The 25,415-nt window shown below is 35.7% G+C and overlaps 4 protein-coding genes across 5 annotated transcripts; 2 read left to right on the plus strand and 2 right to left on the minus strand.

The window, feature by feature from the left end:
• Window positions 1-464: 464 nt before the first annotated feature.
• aldh9a1b (aldehyde dehydrogenase 9 family, member A1b) lies at window positions 465-4,941 on the plus strand. Of its 2 annotated transcripts, none has more exons than XM_065268898.2 (12): window positions 465-519; window positions 817-1,013; window positions 1,192-1,337; window positions 1,434-1,563; window positions 1,684-1,818; window positions 2,359-2,555; window positions 3,025-3,165; window positions 3,542-3,730; window positions 3,805-3,892; window positions 3,995-4,136; window positions 4,245-4,357; window positions 4,451-4,941. In XM_065268898.2, exons 1-12 carry the CDS (start codon window positions 479-481, stop codon window positions 4,543-4,545), a joined length of 1,614 nt encoding a protein of 537 aa, XP_065124970.1. In that variant the 5' UTR covers window positions 465-478; the 3' UTR covers window positions 4,546-4,941. The 2 variants fall into 2 exon arrangements, with proteins under 2 accessions (XP_065124970.1, XP_065124964.1); XM_065268892.2 differs by having other exon boundaries at window positions 469-519; window positions 796-1,013.
• A 254-nt stretch (window positions 4,942-5,195) lies between these two features.
• zte38 (zebrafish testis-expressed 38) lies at window positions 5,196-7,689 on the minus strand. The gene is made up of 12 exons (XM_065268905.1): window positions 7,447-7,689; window positions 7,231-7,372; window positions 7,083-7,146; window positions 6,953-6,989; window positions 6,843-6,863; window positions 6,719-6,745; window positions 6,568-6,635; window positions 6,106-6,254; window positions 5,656-5,891; window positions 5,520-5,562; window positions 5,409-5,452; window positions 5,196-5,317 (listed from the first exon to the last, which is right to left on the minus strand). Exons 1-12 carry the CDS (start codon window positions 7,495-7,497, stop codon window positions 5,261-5,263), a joined length of 939 nt encoding a protein of 312 aa, XP_065124977.1. The 5' UTR covers window positions 7,498-7,689; the 3' UTR covers window positions 5,196-5,260.
• Window positions 7,690-8,104: 415 nt separating this feature from the next.
• Window positions 8,105-12,491, minus strand: prdx1 (peroxiredoxin 1). The gene is made up of 6 exons (XM_065268916.1): window positions 12,350-12,491; window positions 11,545-11,651; window positions 11,071-11,224; window positions 9,295-9,417; window positions 8,836-8,966; window positions 8,105-8,574 (listed from the first exon to the last, which is right to left on the minus strand). The coding sequence occupies exons 2-6, from the start codon at window positions 11,648-11,650 to the stop codon at window positions 8,489-8,491; spliced, it is 600 nt and encodes a 199-aa protein (XP_065124988.1). The 5' UTR covers window position 11,651; window positions 12,350-12,491; the 3' UTR covers window positions 8,105-8,488.
• A 5,143-nt stretch (window positions 12,492-17,634) lies between these two features.
• fzr1b (fizzy/cell division cycle 20 related 1b) lies at window positions 17,635-25,295 on the plus strand. The gene is made up of 15 exons (XM_065268925.1): window positions 17,635-17,886; window positions 18,441-18,591; window positions 18,972-19,073; window positions 19,170-19,233; window positions 19,416-19,543; window positions 20,065-20,141; window positions 20,773-20,878; window positions 21,750-21,827; window positions 21,910-21,975; window positions 23,053-23,155; window positions 23,293-23,474; window positions 23,681-23,914; window positions 23,994-24,098; window positions 24,200-24,292; window positions 24,890-25,295. The coding sequence occupies exons 2-15, from the start codon at window positions 18,517-18,519 to the stop codon at window positions 24,929-24,931; spliced, it is 1,455 nt and encodes a 484-aa protein (XP_065124997.1). The 5' UTR covers window positions 17,635-17,886; window positions 18,441-18,516; the 3' UTR covers window positions 24,932-25,295.
• The last annotated feature ends 120 nt before the right edge of the window (window positions 25,296-25,415 follow it).

Genomic DNA, 25,415 nt, shown 5'->3' on the forward strand with positions numbered 1-25,415 from the left:
ACTGTCCCACAATCTGCTCCACCTCATATATAACACAAAGAAAATAATAAATGTGATGAAATAAAATGATTTACATAATGTCTTGCAGAATAAGTGTTTTTACTCTACATTTGAGTTTAATGTAAGTTTTAAAAGATAGCTATAAAATTACCTTCATTTTTAAACAGATATTTAAATAAAATGTAAGATGTTGTATTCGTCATATAGAATTTAAAATGTTTTAATTTTTTATTACTTTCACATTTTTATAATTCATATTTAGCCAAGAAGTGTAATCAAGTTTAAACAATGTCGTATAGTTCTTTAATGCAATGTGAAACCAAGAATAATCACGATTTAAAAGTTAGGGAAATCCCATTAATCATATCCGTAATAACATAAATTACATTTTTTTTATTTGCGGAAACAGAATGACGTAATCTGACCAAACCAATTAGAGTGTTTCTCATACATTAGCCCCGCCCCAACATCATCGGACATGGCTGAGCTGAACCGCACACTACAGATATGCTGCAAGAGGTAAGTTTGCGCTTTAAGCAGAGGTTTTAACTGTAACTGTTTATTGATACTAACCAACGACCTTTCTGTGTCAGTTTTTAATATAACCAGAAAACTGTTCCAGCATCAAGCGATTTTACACAATGCTATCGCGATAAAGTCATATTTGCACATTATTCTGCATATGCATTTTTTTATGAATAATCATTGCTCTGCATTTTTATGTCTAACGTTCTCGTAACTACAACGTGTTAATGTTATTCCCTTATTTTTGGTACAAAATCTAAAATGGTCTAGTTTGTTGACATCCCCCAACAGATCAAAGTTCATGATGAATATGCCCCTGTTGACCAATCTCCTAACCCCTGGTCTCCGGGCCCTGCATTGCACTGGGACTAGAAGTGCATCCACAGGAACTCTTTCTTTAAAAGATCCTCTCAACTACTGGTGTGGTAACCGAGTCAACCTCAAAGATGTGAAAAATAAATCTGCTCCTGTATATGAGCCTGCAACAGGTAATGTGCATGGAAAATTCCTATTTCCAACCCCCACACAATCAGACTTTAACCTATGACATGATTAAAATCCCATTTACCTATACCTTTTACTGTTGATGTCTTGCATGGAGTCCCAAATTCTTTTATGTAGTGTGCAACATTAAAGAACATTTTAATATGTGTGTGTGTGTAACAGGTAGTGTCCTGTGCCACCTGCAGGCTTGTGGGGCAGCAGAGGTGGATGCAGCTGTGAGAAGTGCCAATGCTGCTTTCACCAACTGGAGTAGATTGGCTGGCATGGAAAGAGCTAGAGTCATGCTAGAGGCAGCTAGAATCATTGAGGTATTGCTCTTAATGCATTGATCACTTTAACACATTCCTTATTATAGTACCGCATGGAGCACTGAGCCTAATAATTTTTCCTACTGTTGAGGACAGAAGCGACGAGAAGAGATTGCTGAGTTGGAGGTGATTAATAATGGGAAGTCCATCACAGAAGCCCGTCTGGATGTGGACTCAGCCAGATTATGCATTGAGTATTTCGCAGGACAGGCTACCACCCTTTCGGGTAAATATTATTCTTTTAAAATTCTGCGATAAAACACTACATGATTATAGGTTTTATTGCATGAATTGAACAGTTATGTATTTTGACCAAAATGAGAACATGCATACTTATTTATCTCAGGCCAGCATGTTCAGTTATCTGGAGGTTCGTTTGCCTACACACGTCGGGAACCACTCGGTGTGTGTGTGGGAATAGGAGCCTGGAATTACCCATTCCAGATTGCAGCCTGGAAATCAGCTCCTGCCATCGCCTGTGGTAATTTCTATTAACATGGTTTCATGTTAGCTTCTGTTTCTCAACTATTAAAATCTGGACATTTAAATGTCTTCGACTTAATTTCAATAATATATGCATACTGATGATTTATATCTTGAGGCTAGTGCAAACCATTTTAGATAACATCAAACCCATGAACCTTTGCACTGCTAACCCAATGCTCTATGAGTTGAGCTACAGGAACATGTAACACACCACATGCCATACCACCTTTATTCAAAGATATGGCAATTAAGCCTACCTAAGCACATTTCCACTGTGTTTTAACCTGTCATTGTTACTAGTGTTGTTAGGTAGCAGAGATGTGATATGTTTTTCTAAAGTCTGATAATAGAGACTTCTTTTAAAAGTTAAAAGTTGCAAAGGCAACTGGAAATGTTCCCAAAATCTGCTGCTTTCACTTGACACCAGAAACTCTTTAAAAGCCTTTAAACTACTCGCTTTATTTACTTTCCATGTGTTCTTGAACAGGCAGCTGCTCGCTGCTTTCTTTACGATTTACTTTTAATTCAATTGTAGGCAACTCCATGGTATTCAAGCCATCACCATTGACCCCAGTGACTGCAGTGCTGCTGGCTGAGATTTATTCACAGGCTGGGGCTCCAGAGGGTCTGTTCAATGTGGTTCAGGGTGGAGAAGAGACGGGATCTCTGCTGTGTCATCACCCATCTGTGGCTAAAATTTCCTTTACTGGAAGTGTGCCCACTGGCAAGAAAGTAAGCGGACTGGAGTCACCCAAGTAGATATTTTAACATTTAATGAATGTGAAAAACAAACATCTTCTACACATTTGAGAAATTCATTTCTTCATTTAACCATTATCTTTAAGTATCATACATTAACATAATGTTAGGTTAATGCAGGCAGTGGGGCATTAGCACAACATAAACCCTGACCATAAGAATGTTGTTTCATTATATGTGCTTACTTTGTGAAAATGACCAGCTGCACATCATCCCGATTATTAGGTGTGCTTTTTGCAAAAAATATAAAATAAATGTGGCATTCTCCTGCCATTAAAACTCAAATCAACATCAAATTAATATTTTTTTACATTTAGAAAATGTCTCGGTTTTTATTTATAGTTAAAGTTTAGTTAAATCTATTAAATCTAAGTTTTATTATACGTGGATGCTGTCCTGGTTTGCACTCTTAAGTAATTAAATTCATGTTTTGTCCCCAAAGATAATGGAAATGGCTTCAAGAGGGGTAAAACCAGTGACACTTGAGCTTGGTGGAAAATCTCCGTTAATCATCTTCGAGGATAGTGACCTAGAAAACGCCATCAGAGGAGCACTTATGGCCAACTTCTTGTCTCAGGGCCAGGTATTTCTAGTTGAATATTAATACATGTATGTGACAGACAAAATCTTGAAATATATTAAGATTCTGAAGTCAAGTCCAAGCATGTACACTTGTTTTTACTTTAAAGATAATCAAATAAAGGTGAGTACTGTAATGTTTAACAAATTACAAATGTATTAGCCAATATTATAAAACTTTGCTGTTACAAATTTGTTCATGTTAATAAATCTAATGCAGGGGTTATATGAAAAAAAACACTAATATTGGGCGGTACTGCATGGGGAATCAATATATTCCATTTCCACACACACCTTTTATCTCTACATTAATATTTACTTTAATTTAACCTATTTACATTCTTAACATAACCTATCTGTTTTGTTTTTTCCACTTAAAGGTATGTAGTAATGGCACCAGAGTTTTTGTGCAAAGCTCAATTCTTCCTCAGTTCTTGAAAGAGGTGGTACGGCGAACTAAAGCCATCCAGATAGGAGACCCCCTGCTTGATGAGACTCGTATGGGAGCCCTGGTCAGTAAACCACACCTAGACAGGGTGCTAGGATATGTAAACCAAGCTAAGAGAGAGGTACATCAACCATGGATTTAAAACACATACATGTTTTTAATGTATTGTTTCCTAAATGTAGTTTTTCGTAATAGGGAGCCAGTGTGCTCTGTGGAGGGGAGCCCTTTACCCCTGCTGATCCTAAATTAAAAGATGGATACTACATGACACCTTGTGTGCTTGGTGAGAAAATGTATTGGCTGCTTTGAGTTTGATTCCTTCAGTGTAACCAGAATGAGCAAAATTCCTCTTGTTCCTGTACCTTGTCATGTCTTTTGCTTTCAGCCAGTTGCACAGATGACATGACATGCGTGAAAGAGGAGATATTTGGACCTGTGATGTCAGTATTGTCCTTTGACACTGAGGAGGAAGTTCTTCGGAAAGCCAATGACAGCACGCTGGGTCTGGCTGCAGGAGTCTTTACCAAGTAAAGTGAAAGTCACTTTAATATGTACAACAAACGGTGGTGGTTAGAAATCCTAAAGCAATGTTGTAATACATTTGTTATTGTTTCTTTGTCTCTCCATTACCAAAGAGATGTTAAGAGAGCCCATCGTGTAATTGAGAACCTGCAAGCTGGATCTTGCTTCATAAACAACTACAATATCACCCCTGTGGAGGTGCCGTTTGGAGGGTACAAGGCTTCAGGTAATGGTATTATTTTAATGAGGTGTTGCAAATTGTTTGCGTTTGTTGACAATAATAATGAGTGGTCACTTATTTTCTGCTATCTGATTTCAGGTATTGGAAGAGAAAATGGCCAAGTGACCATTGAATTTTACTCTCAGTTAAAGACTGTGATTGTGGAGATGGGTGATGTGGACAGCCTTTTTTGAACTGGATCTCAATCTTATGCAGTATTAACCATAAGATTTCTGCAGTTCTTGAATTAAAAAAAAGTTAATATTCATCACTAAATAATATATTTGCCATGTTAATTTACTGTCAAGTAATGACAGGTGTCTGTGAATATTTCACAATCAAGTGCCTGTAAAGATAGATTGGTATGATTCTTAATGAATGTAAGAGTATGAACTGCCTTTTTCTAAAGAAAAAGCATGATTATTAATTACATTTGATTAGTTACACAGATGGCTTTAATGTGAACGTTTGGTTTATTTACAAAGCTTTTTAAAGGCATTTCTCATACTGTGAATATGCAATGTTTTGATTTTCATTATGTTGCTGCATTTGAATAGTGTCTCATGACAAATGGCCAATTAAAGAGTTTAGGTAAAAGTGCCTCATGCAACAATAGGTATTCTGAAGGACTGTTTATTTATGTAGGTTTGACCTGTAAAGAACAGCATATAAGTTCTCCTTTTGTACATGTAGTAAATAAGTCCCAAAGCATTCATTACACATTCCTATTGGATATTTCAAATTCATTGAAAATATAAGAAACAGCAATAATTAAAAACTTATTACACAGTTAAGAATGTATGTATTATAAACTACCATCAGGTTTTTAAACATTGGAATAAACCTATTTAAATTCATATAAAATCTGATGCATAAGTTACTGTTTGCCTGACATTAACATATTGTACGTTAACGTAGAGCTTTCTTCTTTTTTTTCTTTGAGATGTTGTTCCCCCTGCTTTTCCTCTGTGTAATTAAATAGTGTTAAAAAAAATCTTAACATGTATGTTTAAAAAACATTTTTTTTTTTATCTTAACAGATATAAAATAATAATACCTTTGCTATAGTTCTTTTGGATATCTTAAACTGTGCAGCTGACTCTGCAATAGATCATTTCAAGACATTAAACCAAACAAACAAACAAAAACCTCTTGGTAGGATCCTTACCATTCTCAGATGGCAGATCCTGGTCACAGAAGTCTTCGGTCACCTGTCAAAAAAACAGCAGAATGACCCCTGTTTGAATCAAGTTTGTCGATCATATCAATGCTATTTATTTATTTAACTAAAACTCTTTATTCACCTCATCTGCTGCTTTGACTTTACAGCGAGCCTGTTTCTCATTTACTCTTCCGTTATCCTGCTGGCCTTCGTCCTGTAGCTTTCCGAGGCGGCTCTGTGCTGCTGTCACGCGCAACTTCATGGTGTGAAAGCAAGACTGCAGATCGCCCACTCTAAAGTGCACTGCAGTTCCCTCGAACCACACATTGTCATATACACCTGCTTTAAATCCTGGTGGCTCATATTCAGGTGGTGTGACTTATTTTAACAAGATGTGAGGAGACAAACAAAAATGCAGAATTCATGTTTAGATTGCCTGCTAGCTAAGATAGTTAATTAAGCATATTTACACTTTCATTTATAGCCTTTAAAACTCCAATTTCTGTCTAGCATCAGTATGACCAGTCTTCATTTATTGTGAAAACATGGGAAAGCAGCTGTGTTTACTCAAACTTGTAGATGTTTGTCTTACCATCATCATTGTAGTAGAGTTTCATACTGAGGAAAACCGAACTGGGCAAAGCTTCCAGGTTCTGCATGAGCAGAAACAGCTTCCTGATCAGGAGCACTGAAGCGTTCTTAGTGTCCTCCAAGGTCACACTTACTTCCTCATTCTCATTCCTTAAACAAAGAAAACAGCTTATTGTTTTTATATTTTTGCTCTTAAGTGAGTGCCACTTAAGTCTTCCAAGAGCAATTAACATTGTAACAAATATACTATTGTCCTCAATTTAGTCATTTTGCAGTCGCCAACTGAGAATGTGCAGAAAAAAAGTTAAGTTCACACCATTGAAGTGAGAATTACAATAACAAGGTCACAATGAAATGTCCATATCGTAAATAACAATTTTGAAAACTTAAATTTTTGCTAAAGTTGTTTGCCATCACATCTGTGAAGGGCATAAACCATGTACCCCATGTCTTAAAATGCTACCTGAGGATTTCCATCAATGGTCCTTGATCAGAGTATCTGAACTTAAACTGATAGGACTCAATGACATGCTGAAACAAGAGAAAAACATAAGTAACCCAACATTTGAGATTGGAAAAAAATCCATATTATAACCTAAAATAACTCAACTTACATTGCTGTCACCGGGGTTTTTGTGCACCTGCAAATGAAACCGCCATGTTTATTTAATTAATGTGTGTTTGACAAAGAGACTCACTTATATACATCAGCATGCTCATTTATGTATGCATGCTTACCCCAATAACCACAATCTGGAGCTGTGATAAATAACAATAAAAAAAGAACAATATATTAATTCATAAAATAATAAAAAGACACTAAATGTATTTCTAAATAAGGGACTTACATAGCTCTTCTCTAATGCATCAAAACATCCTATCAGCCTAGAAAGCCAGAATTCAGATAAATACTGTCTGTATTAAAGTATTTGTTACACTTTGAATCATGATTTATTAACTTAAACGTGCAACATTTACCAATTAACAAGCTTGCTGGCTCCAGGGCATGAACAGTCCTGTCTTAGAACTTTGATACACAAATCTGAAAAACAAGCATGAACAAACTTATTATATAAGGCCAATGTTTGTACAAATTAAGCATTTAATTGCGAAAACAACCCGTCACCGTCCATGTATCTTGATCTGTAGGAGTCCTCAGGAAATATTCCCCGCAGATAAGTGATGGAGGATACAGCTACAACCATCATCCGTTTGACAAACACCAGGGACTGAGCTTGAGTCTTCAGCTCCTGAAATAAACCGGTCCACTGTGGGAACCCCAGTAAAAGTCTTAACATCACTGAATGACACGACCTTTAAATACTTTGATTTATTATCTTACCTCATCAGTCGCTTGTTTGGCTTGAATTTGCCTCTTCTGTTTGGTGGTCATGTTTGAGTTACCTTTCTAATATTAACGTTATCTCCTCAAAAGCTATGATGAAAACTACTACATATTATTTTCTATTATCTTTAAAAATTCGGCAAAATGTTAAGTGATGAATATTAGCGTTTATAATTGTTGTAGTCAAGTAGCGTGGAAATATTACATCGATAACCACCTGAGGTAAATTATGGTCCTCGCTCGCGCCTACGCTGTCAGGCAATCAGTCACGCGCTTTTGGCGGTAAGCGTTGTACACAAAACCCTGAAGGTGGCGACACAACCTCATAATAACAGATAACAGCAAATACTTTGTAAAATTAAACTCCCTTTCTTACGTATGGTGGGAGAGAATATTTGAATATGTTTAATAATCACATAAAACATTCATGTACAGTATGTAACTGTGAAATGTAAATTTTAATTCCATTTCATCCAACACCATATAGCCTACGATGTAAATTGATGTAATCTTAAAAATATATTTGTTTATTATGACCCTTAGCAAACAGTTTTCTTGGTGTAACCAAGTGTATTCAGGTTAATTCACATTAAATTATATTTTGTATAGATTAATTGAGCATATGGAAAAAAAAATATTTGACAAAAGATGTAGATTGCATTTTAGACATGTATATATTTTATGAGATAGTTGACAAAATTCATTATATTGTACAAAAATCATTCTGATTTTATAAAAAGAAATAACATCAGATTTATATTGTTAAAAAAACATTTATTGTCTGAAATCCAAACATATTGGTGACAATACAAGCTTCCTCCAATATAGAACATCTCTTTTCACAACACATTCGGCAACAAGTTATACTTGAAATGTGTTTTTTACTATGACACGACACACTTTTGTCTTTCCTTACAATATAAATAACTATTACCTCTCCTACACAGATGCATTTGACTAAACAGTAGCACTGGATACAGCTGTCATACTATAAGTCCCTTATTGGGCACATTAGACTATACTGCACAGTCTTGTGTATTTAGTTTTGTTTGGAGAAGTAATCTTTGCTCTGCTGGACATCAGGTTTAATTGTATCTTTTCCGGGCTTCCATCCGGCTGGGCAAACTAGAGTCAAATATATGATGGTATTAAGACATGTTTTTTGAAATCAAATGATAACATACTTTAACAAAAAATAAAAACATAAATTAGTAGCTTCTAAAATAACAGAACCAAATATATTTTATAAAAAAATTGGTACTAGTTTCTTTTCTCGTAACTACCTTGATATGAATGGAGATTCTCCATTATATGAATGAAGAATTATGTTAAAAATCAGAAGGTACTATCGGATTCAAAGTTTAAAGATGAGACAATGTGCAGTACCTTCTCCATGTTTGTCGGTGAACTGAAAGGCTTGCACCAAGCGAAGGGTTTCATCAATGGAACGGCCCACCGGTAGGTCATTGATGGTGATCTGCCTCAGAATGCCTTTGTCATCAATAATGAAAAGACCTCTAAGAAATTAAATAAAATGAATCAATGATCACCTCACAATAAACACAAAAGTCAACATGGATATGAAACTGACAGGGGGATGCTTTCAAACACTTTGTGCACACACTCTTTAGGGTGTTTGTGGCAACGTGCTTCTTTGTTAAAAGCAAGGTAAACAGAATCAGTTATGACTTGCGTAACTTGTAAACAGATGGGACAAAAATTGGGAAATTTGCCAAAATGCAATATAACACAGTAGCTTACTTGTTTTTTTTTCTGTAGTATTGGTATTGATATCAAGATTTAAGACTTTTCACAGATAATTAGCATCATGTAATCATTCCATACCTGTAGGCAATGCCCTCATCTTCCTTAAGTACACCATAGTCTTGAGATATAGAACGGAGCGTATCTGCCACTAGAGGAACCTTCATATGTCCTAAACCACCTTGTTTCCGAGGGGTGTTTATCCTGTTATGATGACACATATAAATAGATTAAGAAAGATACTCATTCCACATAATGGCAAGTTTATATAGACGTTTCATCTACATCACAAGTGTTGTCACAGTAACGTGCCTGGCCTCAAGTTAACTTCCCGTCTGTAATTGTTCTACTGGTGATATTGATTCTTTGCAGCAGTCTACCATAAGTTAAAGCAACACCAAAGAGTTTTTTTTACCTTAAAATAACGCTTCCAAAACAGTTTCAGTCGTTCATCCACTCTAAACAGGGTGAACAGCACTTTCACATTCGCTTTGCAGCCCTCTATCGGCCAAAACCGCACTAAAGAAGTTTCCAAACGTCGGGTAGTGGTCCTGTAGTCCGAGTGAATACTACAAAAACTTGCTTCACGGCAGACCTACAATCCAATCAGAGCCAGCTATGCCTCAGTATTTATGACAGTGGGTCATGGACAATTACGCTTCTAACCTGTAGGGGGAGCAAAGAGCCAAAACTCTTTGGTGTTGCTTTAAGTTTGGGCCTAAGGGGGTGTGTACACCAAAGCTTTTACGCCCGCGGACGGCGTAGGTTTTCAAATGTTTCCAATGGAAGCTCTGCGTTTTTTTTTTTAATAAGCTAGCATTTCTCTTCTGCGCTGAAAATGGCGCTCACGGTTTTTCCATGCTCGGCGCTGAGCATCGAGAGTTGAAAGAGATTCAACTTTGGGTAAAAAGCTCCCCTCGTCAATGTCAGTTCTCACACAGCTGTCCAATCACAGTGGAGGAGGGGCGGGGCATTACCATAGCTACCAATCGCCTCACAGCTGAAGTATCACAGCTACCAAAGCGCTCAGCTGAAGAAAGCTGGCACCCAGCTGAAAAACAGCTGGTTATTGGCATTCTCCAGGCGTTTTCAGCCGCGTTTAAAAGTTTGGTGTGTATGCTTCCTAAAAGGGACACTCCACTTTTTGGAAAATATGCTAATTTTCCAGCTCCCCTAGAGTTAAACATTTTGGAATTCATTAAGCTGATTTCTGGGTCTGGAATTCCATTGAATCTGATTAGACCATTAGCATTGCGCCAAAAATAACCAAAGAGTTTTGATATTTTTCCTATTTCAAACTTGACACTTCTATAGTTACATCGTGTACTAGGACCGACAGAAAATTTAAAATTGTGATTTTCTAGACCGATACGGCTAGGAACTATACTCTCATTCTGGCGTATTAATTAAGGACTTTGCTGCTGTAACGTATCTGCAGCAGGCATAGTAATATTATGCACTGCCTGAAAATAGTCCCCTTAGTTACTTTCAATAGCAGGGGACTATTTTCATGCGCTGCGTAATATCATTGCCCCTGCTGCAGCCTTGTTACGGCAGCAAATTCCTTGATTCGTACGCCAAAATGAGAGCCATATCGGTGTAGAGAATCGCAACTTTTAATTTTCCATCTGTCTTAGTACACGGTGTAACAAAAAAAAAAAGTCAAGTTTTACCCAGGAAAATATCAAACTCTTTGGTTATTTTTTTGCACGATACTAATGGTCTAATCAGATTAAATTAATTATGCTAAGCTTTGCTAAGAATTGTACCTGCAGACCTGGAGATCAGCTGAATGGATTCCAAAATGGTAAAAATCAAATGTTTAACTAAAAAAAGTTTTTTATTTGTATTACTCACCAGGCAAGATGACAAAAGTGAGAATCAACAGAGGCACCAATAACCTCACAGTTGATTTTCCCGAACTCCTCAGCTGCATCACTGAAGGCAATGATCTCAGTAGGGCACACAAATGTGAAGTCCAGTGGGTAGAAGAATAACACTACATACTTTCCTGTAATGAGAACAGAAGATTTGCCACAGATGTTTAGGTAAACCCCACACTGTTTTTAGCATGTGTGTAATGTGTGCCTCAATAAAATAACAGCTACATACACCTATATAATCACATGCTTATTATTCATTTAGCACAATCATTGGTCAGGTCAACGAAGACATAAAACCAACACAATCATTGGTCAGGTCAACGAAGACATGAAACCAACACAGACATTGGTCAGGTCAAAGTTGCCAGGATTATGTATGACAATGCGTCACATTGTGAGTGTACATCGACATTCTTTATCATTGTATTTACGTTTATTGAGGTCATACCTCTGTAGTCGGACAAGCGGAGATCTTTAAACTGTCCATCTGGCATCACAGCTTTGGCTGTGAAGTCTGGAGCAGGCTTACCAATATGAGCGTTTCCAGCTGCCATTCTGTGGTAAAGCAAATAGAGGGAAATATATTTAATTTTTAGAAAGAAAAAAAAAACATGAAAAGGTATCGTAAAAACAGTGTGTCTAAAATAAAGACATTACTTCCATAAAGAATTGTATTAGTACCAACTGAATATTCCCAAATGAATAGAATAGAATAGTTCAGGTACACCGGAAACGGAAATAGTTTCTTATTTCTTTCTGTCTTACGTAAATATTTCTTCAATATGCAATCTTTGAAATAACAGAAACTTGCGTAACACAGTAATAAAGTTTGATAGTTAATGCTAGCGTGCAGTATTTTAAGATACGGGGATTTGGTCTGGAAAAATAAGACACAGTGAAAATGACATGGTTGATACATTTTACATCACGTTTTTCAAAAATTCAAGTAAAATAGCCTAGTTGAACTTGAGCGCTGTAACCTCATTGATCGCTTTTTCCCTTGCAACAGGTAGCTTATGAAGTTCTTATATAACCGCGATATTTCACTATCTGTACATTCCACGTTTGATGTTTATTTAGATGTATATCGGAAACATACCAATGTGCATCACAATTCAGTTTAACAAACTTAAAAAACAACAACATAAAAACACGAAACTATAATTACAAACACAACCATAGCAAGTGAAACTACTGTACCCAGAAACACACGTTATATTTAGAAAAAAAGCAACAAAAAGTTTGTTTCATACCTTCGCGATTCTACTCTCCAGCTCTGTCAATGAATGAGTGAATTTACTTCGTTTGCTGGCTGCTGTTTAAATAGGTCTCGCCCTAATCTCGCGATACTATACGTGGGGCGCACTTCCTCGAGAAGTGAATGCCTCTTGAAGCGAAATGACCAAATTACTGGGATCTGCCTATGGCAGGATGACTTTGCATTTTTGCTGTACAAAATTACAATAGATGTTCTGTTTAAAACATACCACAAACTTCCTTATACAAAAAGCTATAATAATCAATGTAATTACAAAACTGAGAACTGAACAATATATAAATTTAATAAATAGCAAAGATATACAGTATATGTTTTACGTTTCGATATTCACATCTTATCTTTTATAATAAACAAATTGCATGTATAAAAAAAGAAAAGTGTTTTTAGTTTTTAGTGTGTCCCTAAACTGTGCTTTTGAAGTTTTTCAAAGACACTTGATATGGTTAATTTATATGACTAAACTTATTACTCTAATCCAGCTAATAAACCATCATATATGTCATGGGACTGCTGACATGTGACTAAGCCTCTTTGTTAAAGGTTAAAAATAAATTATATTATTCATGCACTGAAAGTCTTTATAGCCCCACACCTTAGCTCTGTTTAGCTCTGAATGTTAAACTCTGATAGTAGATGACAAAACTACAAAATTTTGAAGGCAAAAGTCTATTTTTCTATCGATGACCATTCAAAACCATAGCCGTATAATCTGGTCAAGGAAATTACTGTAAATCCACCCTAAATGACACTGGAATTTACCCAGCTTCCTTGTGTTAGATTAATGGCTGTACATTCCTCAGGAGTTCAACTCTTCCTGACCTGTTTACATGTGTTTACTATGTATTTTAGATGAATCCCCCTTCCCTGTTATCCCAAGCAGTTGCCAGAGAGTAAATCTTTTCACTCATCTAAACATACATAAATCTTTGTACACAACTCTGAACTCAGAAAGCTTCCAAACACTTCCTGTCTCTTTAGGCTTTTGTATTTCGTTTTTGTAACTGGGAAAACCTGTCTGTCATTTGCACACCCATGTTATGCCTTCCTATTTCAACCTCTCACCGTTACCTCCTCCCTCTCTTTCAGGGCTCCATCTCATCCCAGTTGCCATGGGAACCAAATGAAGGGTCTGATAAGAGGGGATCGGACACAAAAGGATCATATTAAAAACGCAGCTGTGGGCTTCAGATCAAATAATGCCTCAAAACATGTTTTAAAAACAACCGCTTTCAAGCAACAAACAGCATAACAGTCCATCACTCATTAGTAGTCACACTCTCCATTGCTTTGAGTTACATCTACATGTGTAATGAAAAAAGCACATTTAATAATATCTGTTTAGTACTCTTAAAGGGATAATTCACTTTAAAATTCTGTCATCGTTTACTCATCCTCATGTTGTTCTAAACCTGTATGAATTTCTTTTTCTGATGAACACAAAAGAAGATATTTTGAGAAATGATGGTTAACACACAGCAGTAAGTGACCATAGACTTCCATTGTAGGAATAAAAAAATATGTTGGAATTTATTGGGTACCGTCAACTGTGTGTTTACCATCATTTCTCAAAATATCTTCTTTTGTGTTCATCAGAAAAAAGAAGTTCATACAGGTTTAAAACAACATGAGGATGAGTAAATGATGACAGAATTTTCATTTTAAAGTGAACTATCCCTTTAAAACCAGGCAGTGGTTCTCAAACTGGGTGCTGAAAACGTTTGAGAACCACTGCCATACAGAATAAGGCTAAATCATATCAAGGAATGTTTTAGGAATATTACATGTTTAAACAATACTAGCCTAAGCCTACAACATAAGTCAATATGAAATGTTTGACAAGGTAGTGTAGATAAGAGCAACTGCACGATAGGCAATAAATCTCCTCATGTTATGGTTTTTATTCTCTGATCCTCTAAAGTGCAATAGTTTTTGGATCATTTTTGCAACAGAGTTATGAAGAGTCATCCTTATTCATACATAATGTGATCAGAAAATACTGCAATGCACTTGTTGCAATGTCTGGGGATTTTCTTTTCACTGTTCCTTATTTTAGATTTTTTTTTGCATTGTGAAATATTTAACATCTGGAATGTGAAATAAGATTTTTTGACATATAAAAAGACATATAACTGAGATGCACTCCAATCACTAGAGACAAAACACCCCACAGATTAATACATACTATAAGAATTTCATAAAACTAAAGCAGAGAAAAATAGAAAAATATGTGTAATAACATGAAAAAAGGGAACATAAAAAACATAATGACATGCACGTGTGCATAGCTTATAAAAATAATCCATGGCTTTACTACAGATAAAAAAAAACATGTTTACTAGTTAATACCATAGTTACGACAAGGTAACCATAGTTTTAATCAATAATGCAAAAAACATGGTTACTACAAAAAAAGATGGTTAATTTTGAAAGTAATGTCAGTAGCAGCTCACATCTGGTCTTGGAAAACTTGTTTATGTTGAAATGTTTAAGAGCTCATGCTGAAATGTTTGAGATGATTAATTTCATAGCAGACTTTATTGTCTGTGAAGTGAGCATTGTTGAAAAATCTTTTAAAAATCTCTTTAAAAAATGTGAGATGATTGGGTTGTTTCTATTTGTTTTGAGGTGAAAAGGTCTGAGGTGAAGGATTTATAAAGAAAACTGGTCATAGCTAGTTTCTTTTAATATTGTTGTCAGGGACATTTCTACAGCAGCTGGTTTTGTTGTTGCGTGTCATGATGAGGAGTCCCTTCTGTCATTGCCTACTGTGATGTTAAACTCCCTGACACCTTTTGCAAATGCTGCCTCCTTTTCACAGTTGGATCACTACATGAGCAGGCCTGAACATATCTGCATATCCCTGTGTGGCTGTTCGAACATGACGCTAATCAGACAAAGCAGAGGTCTAATTTAGTCAAACCTCCTAATGACTGCAACTGCAGCATCTGTGCCATGTGTGTCTGGTTTGACATTATGACAACAACACATCTTTTTTTTTACATTTCTTTCTTTGCTATACAAGCTTATTATTGAGTACATTTTACATTAATGATCTGCTCTTAAGTCAAAACAATGGCACTGATATATGTCAATTTATGTCAGAACAAGGTGTTTTTAATCTAATGCAGCTTAAACATGCATTTTAGTTGGATAAGCCCTGCCACTTACAGTGCATAGGTATTTACATTGATTATTTCTTCACTGGGATGCCCTTAGCACTGCTAAAGCATGTTTCACCAATTAAGCAACATGACCACTTTATTTTATGTTGTTGTTATAAGTTTAGCCTATTATCACAGTGGCATTGGCTGCATGGCAAAATGTTTTTATTAAAATGCCAAGGAATGTGTTACAATTCCTTACAGTTTTAGTCTTTTAAAACAGTGGTGTCATTTACACTTTTTGAAATGGCCGATTTTGTCCCCATCACTTTTTGAAAGCATTTGGTTAAAATGTTCTGAAAAATCAAACAATACCTGTGCAACTTACACTGCAAAAATGACTTTCTACCTTAGTATTTTTGTCTTGTTTTGAGTAGAAATATCTAAAAATTCTTAAATTAAGATGCTTTTCTTGATGAGCAAAATGACCTTAGAAAATAAGTCTAGTTTTTAGACAAAAAAATATACAATTTAAGTGAATTTGTGATTAAAACAAGCAAAAATATCTGCCAATTGGGTGAGAAAAAAAATCTAAAAATAAGATTTATTTTTTCTTAAACATTTAATTTAAGCAAAATTTTCTCACCCCATTGGGAGATATTTTTGCTTGTTTTAAGCACTATTTAATTGTATAGTTTTTGTCTAAAAACTAGATTTATTTTCTTACGTCATTTTGCTTATCAAGAAAATCTTAAATTAAGAATTTTTAGATATTTCTACTTAAAACAAGACAAAAATACTAAGTAAGAAAGTCAGATTTTCAAGAAAAAAAAAATATTTTTGTCTTGTTTTCAGTAAAAATATCTAAAATTTCTTAAATTAAGATGCTTTTTCTTGATGAGCAAAAATTTATTTTAGACCAAAAATATTAAATTTAAGTGATTTTGTGCATAAAAAATCAAATTTTTCTTGATTTTTTTTTTTAATTTAGTGTTTAAGAAAAATGTTCAAGATTTTTTGCTTGTTTTATGCACAAAATCACTTACATTTGGTATTGTTGGTCTAAAAACGTTTTGCTCATCAAGAAAAAACATCTTAATTTAAGAATTTTTAGATATTTTTTACTGAAAACAAGACAAAAATACTAAGACATTTTTTTCTTGAAAATCATTTTTTGCAGTGTACGGTTCTGTTGAGCTGGTGTTGCAGGGACTACATATGCATTTGACATTGTTGAGGGTTTTATACTGAGTATTTTTGTGTTGTTGACCGGCCTACACTATGCCCATTTTCGATGCGCCGTTGTTCAATATTTTCCCATCCTGCTGTAATGTTTTTTCATCTGATCTTTTGTCCCCACCACTTTTCAATACAAACTGACGCCCTGCTTTAAAATATTATTATGTCACACTGCCTGCAAAAACTCTTTCTAGAAAAAAAAAGATTAAATAAAAAGAAATTCTTACAGGTTTAATTTTTTCTTTTTTATAAGTTTAATTCACAGGGCTTTGCTGTAACTATTGTTTTTAGAGACTCTTTTAATATTTAACAAGAACACTACGTGACTACGAGAACACTGCCCTGCACCTTGGGACGAGAGAGGCCCAAAAATGAGCCTAGGGAAAGGACCAAGTCAAAATGTTGTCCAGGCTCTTTAAATCTGGACCTGCGTGCTTCTTGACATTCTATAATAAAAGTCATATCATACTGTATATACAGTATGTGTATCAGAGCTGGAATTGGGGGGACTAAGTCCATGGAGTAAAGTTCAAAGGGGAACAGATTCCTAGTTCAAAATTTAGAGAATTTCCATCTTTTATTTGTTTAATAGCCTCTATGGTATGCAAAATTTTTACCCAAACATAGTGTGTTTTTCTCCATCAAGGGTTTATTAATATTACACGTCCCCAACTAGGGGCAGTGTATTTTATCCATTTCTACTACTACTGTATGTATCACTTGTCATCATTTATCAAATCACGTTTTTTCTTTCAATATGACTATAAATAAACAGCCACATACTGATAGTATATCAGTGGTGGTATATAATTTTAAATAATATTAAAATTCTATAACAACAATAATAGCCAAAAGGGCAGTCAGTGCTCTACTGTCATAGTGATTAGAGCGCAGCAGACAGTGCGCCTCTTTTGGTGGTAAACGAAATTACACCCAGTCCCTTTACAGCTGATGTCCTCGCCATCTTGACATGAACATAAACATTAATGCCCTCTGCTCAATTATCGTATCATTAGCTCCGAACACTGAAAATCGACAGCGTATTGCCAAAGCAGCTTTAATACTGTGTTGCAACGTCGTTAAAGAACGATCTAAATGTTCCGAAGATCATCGCGCACGTAGCTAAACATACATGCTAGTATAATGAGTGTTTCTTGAGCACTTGGAAAGGGTAAGATGCATTTTCTTTATTAACACGAGTCGAAGTTTTACTGTGTCTTTTAAACTGTCAAGAAATATAGTTTTGTCTTTTGTGAGTTTTAATACTAAAGCCTCCGTTAGCTCAGTGCTGCTAGCGAGCTGCCATGGCAACTGATTACATGTGTGTGTTTATGACCCTCCTGCTTTTAGTAATGTTCTCGTTTTCGCTATTTATACTCTCGTGTTCACGAATTGTTTAAACAACGGGTGATTTTATATTGATATTATAATGATTTTACGATTGTCCTAAGTCTAGCAGATCAGGTTTATTAAACGAATAAAATCCAGCAAAATACGGTTCACGTGACAATAAAGGTGAAGAAATCATATATATAGATATCACAAACTTTTACGGGAGCTTTTTAAAACATGTGACTGTATATGACAATATTATTATTGGTCTTCTGCATTCTTTTGATTAATGACAAATGGGCACTTCTGACAGCTGTCAGTCATAGAGCAGGTAGTAAGTAAAGCAGTAGGTGTATAGTTTTATCCACTTATAGATACATATTTTTTCTATAGGGATGGGAGACGTAGGAGGACCCCCGGCCGGAGACTTAGGTAGAGAGAGCCGTCTGTACTGTAGGTTATAGTGGAAATGGACCAGGACTATGAAAGACGCCTGTTAAGGCAGATCAACCATCAAAACATCCCAGAGGGCCACCCGCCCAAGGTATGCATGAGATGTGTGTTTATTTGAAAACAGTGTTTGATATTGAAATGGTTAATACCATGTAGAAATGAGGAAATGTTTCACTCCACAAGTTGATTTTTTAAAAAGCCCCTTTGTGTGTCAATAACATAAAACTTATCTCTATATTAGCATGATTTTTTTTCAATTTGAATAATTAGAGTAAGACATCTAATTATTAACTATTATCTAAAAATCAACATAATATTATATAATAATGTATAATATACTGTAGAATGAAACAATAACTTTGAATAAGCATGTATTGCTGTCATTCCCGTTGTGATTGTTAAATATGTTACATGTTTTGCTATCTGTGTAGTTTAATTTCAACATGACATTTTGTAATTTTGTTATTACAGTCAGGGTATGCATCATGCAGTCCTGTAACTGTCAAATCAGGAGACAGATTCATTCCCACGCGTGCCGGGAGCAACTGGAGCATAAACTTCCACTATGCCAACGTAAGCCACCATTTATCTGAATAGCTTACAAAAAATTGCATTAAAGCACTGTAAACTTAGATTCAGATTTATTTATGTTTTTTTTTATTTTGTTAGGAGAACTGTTGGTCACCTAATCAGAATCAGAGGTCAAAGGAGGCTGGTACAGATACGGGAAAAGGTGAGGTTTGGATCTCAGGTCTGCATTTGTTTGTACTGTACAACTGCTGGTGGTTTTTACAATAAAACTTAATTGGGTTTAGCTATTTGCAAGGTTGTCTTGGCACCATAATAATAAATAGGATAATAGCAAGCTTGATTTTTTCATGTTACATTTATGATCATATATATATGTTTTTACAGATGCTGTGGCATATGCTGCTCTGTTGAGGAATGAGTTGTTGGGAGCAGGTATTGAAACTGTGCCTGACCCTCATACAGATGACCGTAGACATACCATACTGTCACAGGACACACACAGCCTCTTCAGGGTGAGCACAATTCAACGCACAAACTATAATAAACACTCAAATGTGTAATCCATTCATGAACATGGATGTACTGCTCCCAGTACACTTGTTAGTTAATGTATTACAATAGCAAAAAAGACAAATAAACACAGAGACAAGCTAAATATATTTATGATTGATGGCTAAAAGCTTACTAAAAGTAATGCACTAGCACCACCTAGCTTTTAAAAAAACTATAACAGACAGAATTCTATTTTTTGGCATGATTTTACTGTATAATTTACTGGAAAACAATAAAAAAAATATCAAGAAATCTGAAGCAAGCATGTGAGTACAATAAAATATATTTTTCCGAATGTGCAAATGTTACAGTATAAGTTAGGGATTATTTTCAGTAGGGATCATTTGACATTTGAGTGAGATCATTAGAAACAACACACACATGCAGTTTGTTATAAAAAAAAGTAATATTATATGATAAAAATACTCTTTGTTTAATGTCTTTGTGTTTTATCAATAGCATCTGTCTCTTTCACTTTTAGTACACCATCCACACAAAGAGAGTGCCTTTTGACAACGAAATCTCCCCTTATTCCCTCTCTCCTCTTAGTAACAAAAGGTACATATCCTGCACAAAATTAAAAAATGTCACAAAGCTGATGACAGTATATAGTTTTTAAGATATGTGGTCTTTCTAAAATCTCATTTTTTATGTTTTTGTTAATAGTAACTGAAATCACACATGCAGTTGTGGACAAAAATATTGGCACCCTTAGTAAATATGAGCAAGGAAAGCTGTGAAAATAAATAAATAAATAAATCTACAGCGGTTCTCCTTTTAAGCTTTACTTTAAAAAAATCCAATGTTTTATTTAAGTACTATTATTCATTACTTTATTAAATAAATGTTTTTCTCTAATACACACAATTTTTGGCACCCCTGGATATTTTTATGAGTAAAAAATCTCTGCAGTATATTCCCATACTTCCTGTTTTACAGGGGAATACATATTAATTAACACAAAGCTCTTTATTCATTTATCGCAGTGGTTAAACCCAAAGTTCTGGTGTGCTCAAAGAAGCTCAAAAGGAAAAACATTATTGATTTATTTACCCAGCTTTCTTATTATTTAGCAAGGGTGCCAATATTTTTGTCCACAACTGTATATACAGTACTGTGTGACCATGAAATAATGAATTTCATATGATTTTTACCTGTTAAACTAAGTGTATGGGGTTTATGCCTGCAGTCACAAACTTTTGCGTTCACCTCGAAAGCCGGCACGCAAGATTTCCAAGATCCCATTTAAAGTTCTTGATGCACCCGAGTTGCAGGATGACTTCTACCTCAATCTGGTACACTCCATTTGCATTTTTCCACATATCAATATTTTATAGGCCTTATTCTTTTTTTAAAGGTGCTTCCTTGTCCCAATAGTAATGTCACTTAATTTATGGTACTGTATGTTATACTGTTGATGAATGTGCAACTGTAATGGGTCCAAATAGGAGTACATTCGTACAGAAAACCTATAGAAAAGCAATTCTGTTTTTATGACATTTCTAAATATTAAATGTAAAAAATCACTTAAGAACCACTTGTATCATTTTAAAATACAACCAGTTATTTTTTTTTTTTTAGAGAAGGTCTAGCATCATTTGTTAGCAAATTCCACCGTGTTCGATATTTCATTGTCTAATGCAATTTATACATTTTAAGATGAAATTACCCAAAAGCTTTTGGGGCCACTGTACCCGCATTTTATATTCACTCATGTATGTGTTTAGAATTTAATTTATCTTTAGTACAAAATTGTTTGTTTTTAATGTAATTTGATTGCTAACTAGGGTTGCATAACGATTAATCGCGATTAATCTATTGCAGAATAAAAGTTTTTGTTTACATCATATATGTGTGTGAACTGTTTATAATAAATCTGTATATATAAAAATGCACACATGCATGTATAATTTTAAGAAAAATATATATACATTTATTTATTAAGTATTTATATATAATATAAATTATACATAAATATACAAATGTATATATACACATGTAAACATTTCTTAAATATATACATGCATGTGTGTGTATTTATTTATACAAAGTTATTATACACAGTACACACACATATATGATTCTGAACTTTTATTCTGCAATAGATTAATCGCAATTAATCGTTATGCAACCCTATTGTTAACAATAGCAATGTTTTGTGATCAGGTGGATTGGTCGGCTGGAAATCTCTTGAGTGTTGGTTTGGGTGCCTGTGTTTACCTGTGGAGTGCCTGCACCAGTCAGGTATAGCAGTATTTATCAAAACAGAACACTGAAATTTGGAATTTTATGTCATTAATGCATTTTTCTACTTTGTTCTTCACAGGTGACAAGGTTGTGTGATTTATCAGTGGACGGAGACTCTGTGACGTCAGTGTGTTGGAATGAAAGAGTGAGTATGAATTCAACCTAGTATATATAAAAATGTAAAGAGTGTTCTGCCTCAAATACTTTTATGTTTAAACTTGTTCAGAGTAAATATTTTTGCGGTAAGGTATTTGAAAAATAAACCCTATGGACATTTAGGGTGCTATTGCTTTTTTCATACTTTAAGGGACACTCCACTTTTTTTGAAAATATTCTCATTTTCCAGCTCCCCTAGAGTTAAACATTTAATTTTTACCGTTTTGGAATCCATTCAGCTGATCTACGGGTCTGGCGCTACCACTTTTAGCATAGCTTAGCACAATCCATTGAACTGATTAGACCATTAGCATCATGCTAAAAAATAACCAAAGAGTTTTGATATTTTTCCTATTTAAAACTTGACTCTTCTGTAGTTACATCGTGTACTAAGACCGACAGAAAATTAAAAGTTGCGATTTTCTAGGCAGATATGGCTAGGAACTATACTCTCATTCTGGCGTAATAATCAAGGACTTTGCTGCTGTAATATGGCTGCAGCAGGTGTAGTGATATTATGTACTGCTTGAAAATAGTCCCCTATGATTACTTTCAATAGCAGGGGACTATTTTCGGGCGCTGCGTAATATCACTGCGTCTCCTGCAGCCATGTTACAGCAGCAAAGTTCTTGATTATTACACCAGAATGAGAGTATAGTTCCTAGCCATATCTGCCTAGAAAGTCTGAACTTTTCATTTTGTGTTGGTCTTAGTACACGATGTAACTACAGAAGAGTCAAGTTTTAAATAGGAAAAATATCGAAACTCTTTGGTTATTTTTTAGCTCGATGCTAATGGTCTAATCAGATTCAATGAATTATGCTAAGCTATGCTAAAAGTGGTAACGCCAGACCCGGAGATCAGCTGAATGGATTCCAAAACAGTAAGAATCAAATGTTTAACTCTAGGGGAGCTGGAAAATGAGCATATTTTCCAAAAAAAGTGGCGTGTCCCTTTAAGCGATGAGACTTTTTGCTCAATATATCACCAAAGACTGTACTGATGGAAGGACTAAAGCCATATCTAACTAGATAGTGTAAAAATCTAGAATTTCTCTTTCTCTTAGGGAAGTTTGGTCGCTGTAGGGACCCATAAGGGATTTGTGCAGATTTGGGATGCAGCCGGAGGGAGGAAGTTGACCAGCCTGGAGGGACATTCAGCACGTGTAGGTCTGTGTCGCAAAACACTTACTTTGTGTCTAAGTAAAACCTGACCTTGCATTGATCACTTTTTCGTTTTTAAGAGACTCTGATCTAAGCATCATTAACTCGCAATGTTTTTTTCCATCTGAACCGTTTCTCCTTAGGAGCACTTGCCTGGAACGGAGAGCAGCTTTCTTCGGGTAGCCGAGACAGAGTGATTCTGCAGAGGGATGTGAGAACGCCGCCTCCTGTGGAAAGACGCCTTCAGGGCCACAGGCAGGAAGTGTGTGGCCTGAAGTGGTCACCTGACCACCAGCACCTCGCCTCTGGAGGAAACGATAACAAGGTTAGTAATGAATGAGAATGTGGTCATCTGATTAGCAGAAGCAAATAAACAAACTCTTCATGACCCCTTCGTTACTCTCTTTTATTGAATTATATAGCTAGTTATCTAGCACCCTGTCTCTTAATCTAATAGATTTCACTTGCTTTAATTCTTCTAAGTGTTAAGATAATACAAAAAACCCAACTTTTTTCCTTTCTGCTTTGCAGTTGCTGGTGTGGAACAGCTCCAGCCTGCTACCCGTGCAGCAGTACAGCGATCACCTGGCGGCAGTGAAGGCCATCGCCTGGTCTCCTCACCAGCACGGTCTGCTGGCCTCCGGAGGAGGAACGGCCGACCGCTGCCTTCGCTTCTGGAACACTCTTACTGGCCAGGCATTACAGAGTACAGACACCGGCTCGCAGGTCTGCAACCTTGCCTGGTCCAAACACGCCAACGAACTGGTGAGGACGATCACCCACACCTACACGCATGCAATCCCGCTGTCAAAACGCGCGTCTGATTGTGTTTGACGTCCACTAGGTCAGCACACACGGCTACTCCCAGAACCAAATCCTGGTGTGGAAATACCCTTCGCTCACCCAGGTGGCTAAGCTTACAGGACATTCGTACCGAGTGCTGTACTTGGTGAGCCGTGTATATTGATGATGCCAGTGCTTAAATCAAATGCTAAAATGTATTTGCTTGCAACGAATCCAAGATGTGAAGATGTGTTTGGTTCTATCCAGGCGGTGTCTCCAGATGGGGAAGCCATCGTAACAGGAGCAGGAGATGAGACGTTGAGGTTTTGGAATGTCTTTAGTAAAACACGCTGCACCAAGGTTAGGCTCTTTGTACTTACAGCTTGTCAGGAATGTGGCTTTTGTGTTTAAAGAGATAGTTCACCCAAAAATGAAAATTCTGTCATCATTTACTCTCATGTTGTTACAAACCATTCATGAGCCCCATTCACTTCCTTGGTATTCTTTTTTCCTACTATGGAAGTGAATGGGGCTCATGATTGGTTTTGTGTTAAATTTTCCTCAAAAATATTTTCCTTCGTGTTTATCAGAAGAAAGAAATGTATACAGGTTTGTAACAACATGAGAGTGAGTAAATGTTGACAGAATTTTCATTTTTGGGTGAACTATCCCTTTAAGCAGTGGCATAGTCAGATGTCTGAAGATAGACCCCATTCAGATGGTTACAAAACACTGACATGCAAATCTTTAGTGTACCATCTACACAAAGGACTGTGAATTGTCCCTTTTAAAAATAATAGATGTACTTCTGGACAGTTTCTAGATATTCAATCGTCAAACATTCATGAGATATTCATAGTTAATGTGATGAACTACACTTCTGTAAGGTTCTGTAAGATCACCGGTGTCAACCAACCTTTTTTTACCTTCTGTTCACAACTCGTTTTTTGTCTGCAGGAATCCAAATCAGTGTTGAACCTCTTCACCAGGATACGATAATGTGCAGCTGAAGAGAAATCCATCCAATCACGCGAATGAAATGAAAGCCCTGAACTCGCTCGACTCTCACGGTTTTTACTGAGCTGATTTCTTTTTACCCCCGGTCTCTCATTAAATCTGTATACCCAATGAGTAAGGGCTCATTGTTTATGTTTTTTTTATTTTTGTACATTGTGGATGTTCAAACAGATGTGCTGTTGTATAAGTAGAAGTATTAATAGAGAAATAAACCTATATGACCTATATTGTCATTATCATGACTCTCAGTCATGTGGTTATACAGAAATGACTTATGAAAATATTTTATATGCGTGTATCGAAACAGATCATGTTGTCTGTGAGAAATAAATACATTTAAGCAGTAGTTATTGTCATTTTTATGTGAATATTTTGAGGGGATGATCATTCAGATTCATTTATTTATTACCGATGTAGTAGAGTTTTTAAAGGGACATTTCACTTTTTTTGAAAATCTGCTCATTTT

Source organism: Paramisgurnus dabryanus, chromosome 6, assembly GCF_030506205.2.
Source record: "Paramisgurnus dabryanus chromosome 6, PD_genome_1.1, whole genome shotgun sequence".
Classification (NCBI taxonomy): domain Eukaryota; kingdom Metazoa; phylum Chordata; class Actinopteri; order Cypriniformes; family Cobitidae; genus Paramisgurnus; species Paramisgurnus dabryanus.

Bases quoted from the DNA above. Each gene is read 5' to 3' on its own strand.
- aldh9a1b (XM_065268892.2), top strand. From the start codon at position 479: ATGGCTGAGCTGAACCGCACACTACAGATATGCTGCAAGAG. The intron at 1,564-1,683 runs GTAAATATTATT...TATTTATCTCAG, and splicing joins ACAGGCTACCACCCTTTCGG to GCCAGCATGTTCAGTTATCT. The intron at 3,166-3,541 runs GTATTTCTAGTT...TTCCACTTAAAG, and splicing joins ACTTCTTGTCTCAGGGCCAG to GTATGTAGTAATGGCACCAG.
- zte38 (XM_065268905.1), bottom strand. From the start codon at position 7,497: ATGACCACCAAACAGAAGAGGCAAATTCAAGCCAAACAAGCGACTGAT. The intron at 6,746-6,842 runs GTAAGCATGCAT...TTTCATTTGCAG, and splicing joins TCCAGATTGTGGTTATTGGG to GTGCACAAAAACCCCGGTGA. The intron at 6,255-6,567 runs GTAGCATTTTAA...TCTTTGTTTAAG, and splicing joins CCATTGATGGAAATCCTCAG to GAATGAGAATGAGGAAGTAA.
- prdx1 (XM_065268916.1), bottom strand. From the start codon at position 11,650: ATGGCAGCTGGAAACGCTCATATTGGTAAGCCTGCTCCAGACTTCACA. The intron at 11,225-11,544 runs GTATGACCTCAA...TTCTCATTACAG, and splicing joins CCGCTTGTCCGACTACAGAG to GAAAGTATGTAGTGTTATTC. The intron at 8,967-9,294 runs GTATGGAATGAT...TTAATTTCTTAG, and splicing joins GATGAGGGCATTGCCTACAG to AGGTCTTTTCATTATTGATG.
- fzr1b (XM_065268925.1), top strand. From the start codon at position 18,517: ATGGACCAGGACTATGAAAGACGCCTGTTAAGGCAGATCAACCATCAA. The intron at 20,142-20,772 runs GTACATATCCTG...TTATGCCTGCAG, and splicing joins TCTCCTCTTAGTAACAAAAG to TCACAAACTTTTGCGTTCAC. The intron at 21,976-23,052 runs GTGAGTATGAAT...TCTTTCTCTTAG, and splicing joins CAGTGTGTTGGAATGAAAGA to GGAAGTTTGGTCGCTGTAGG.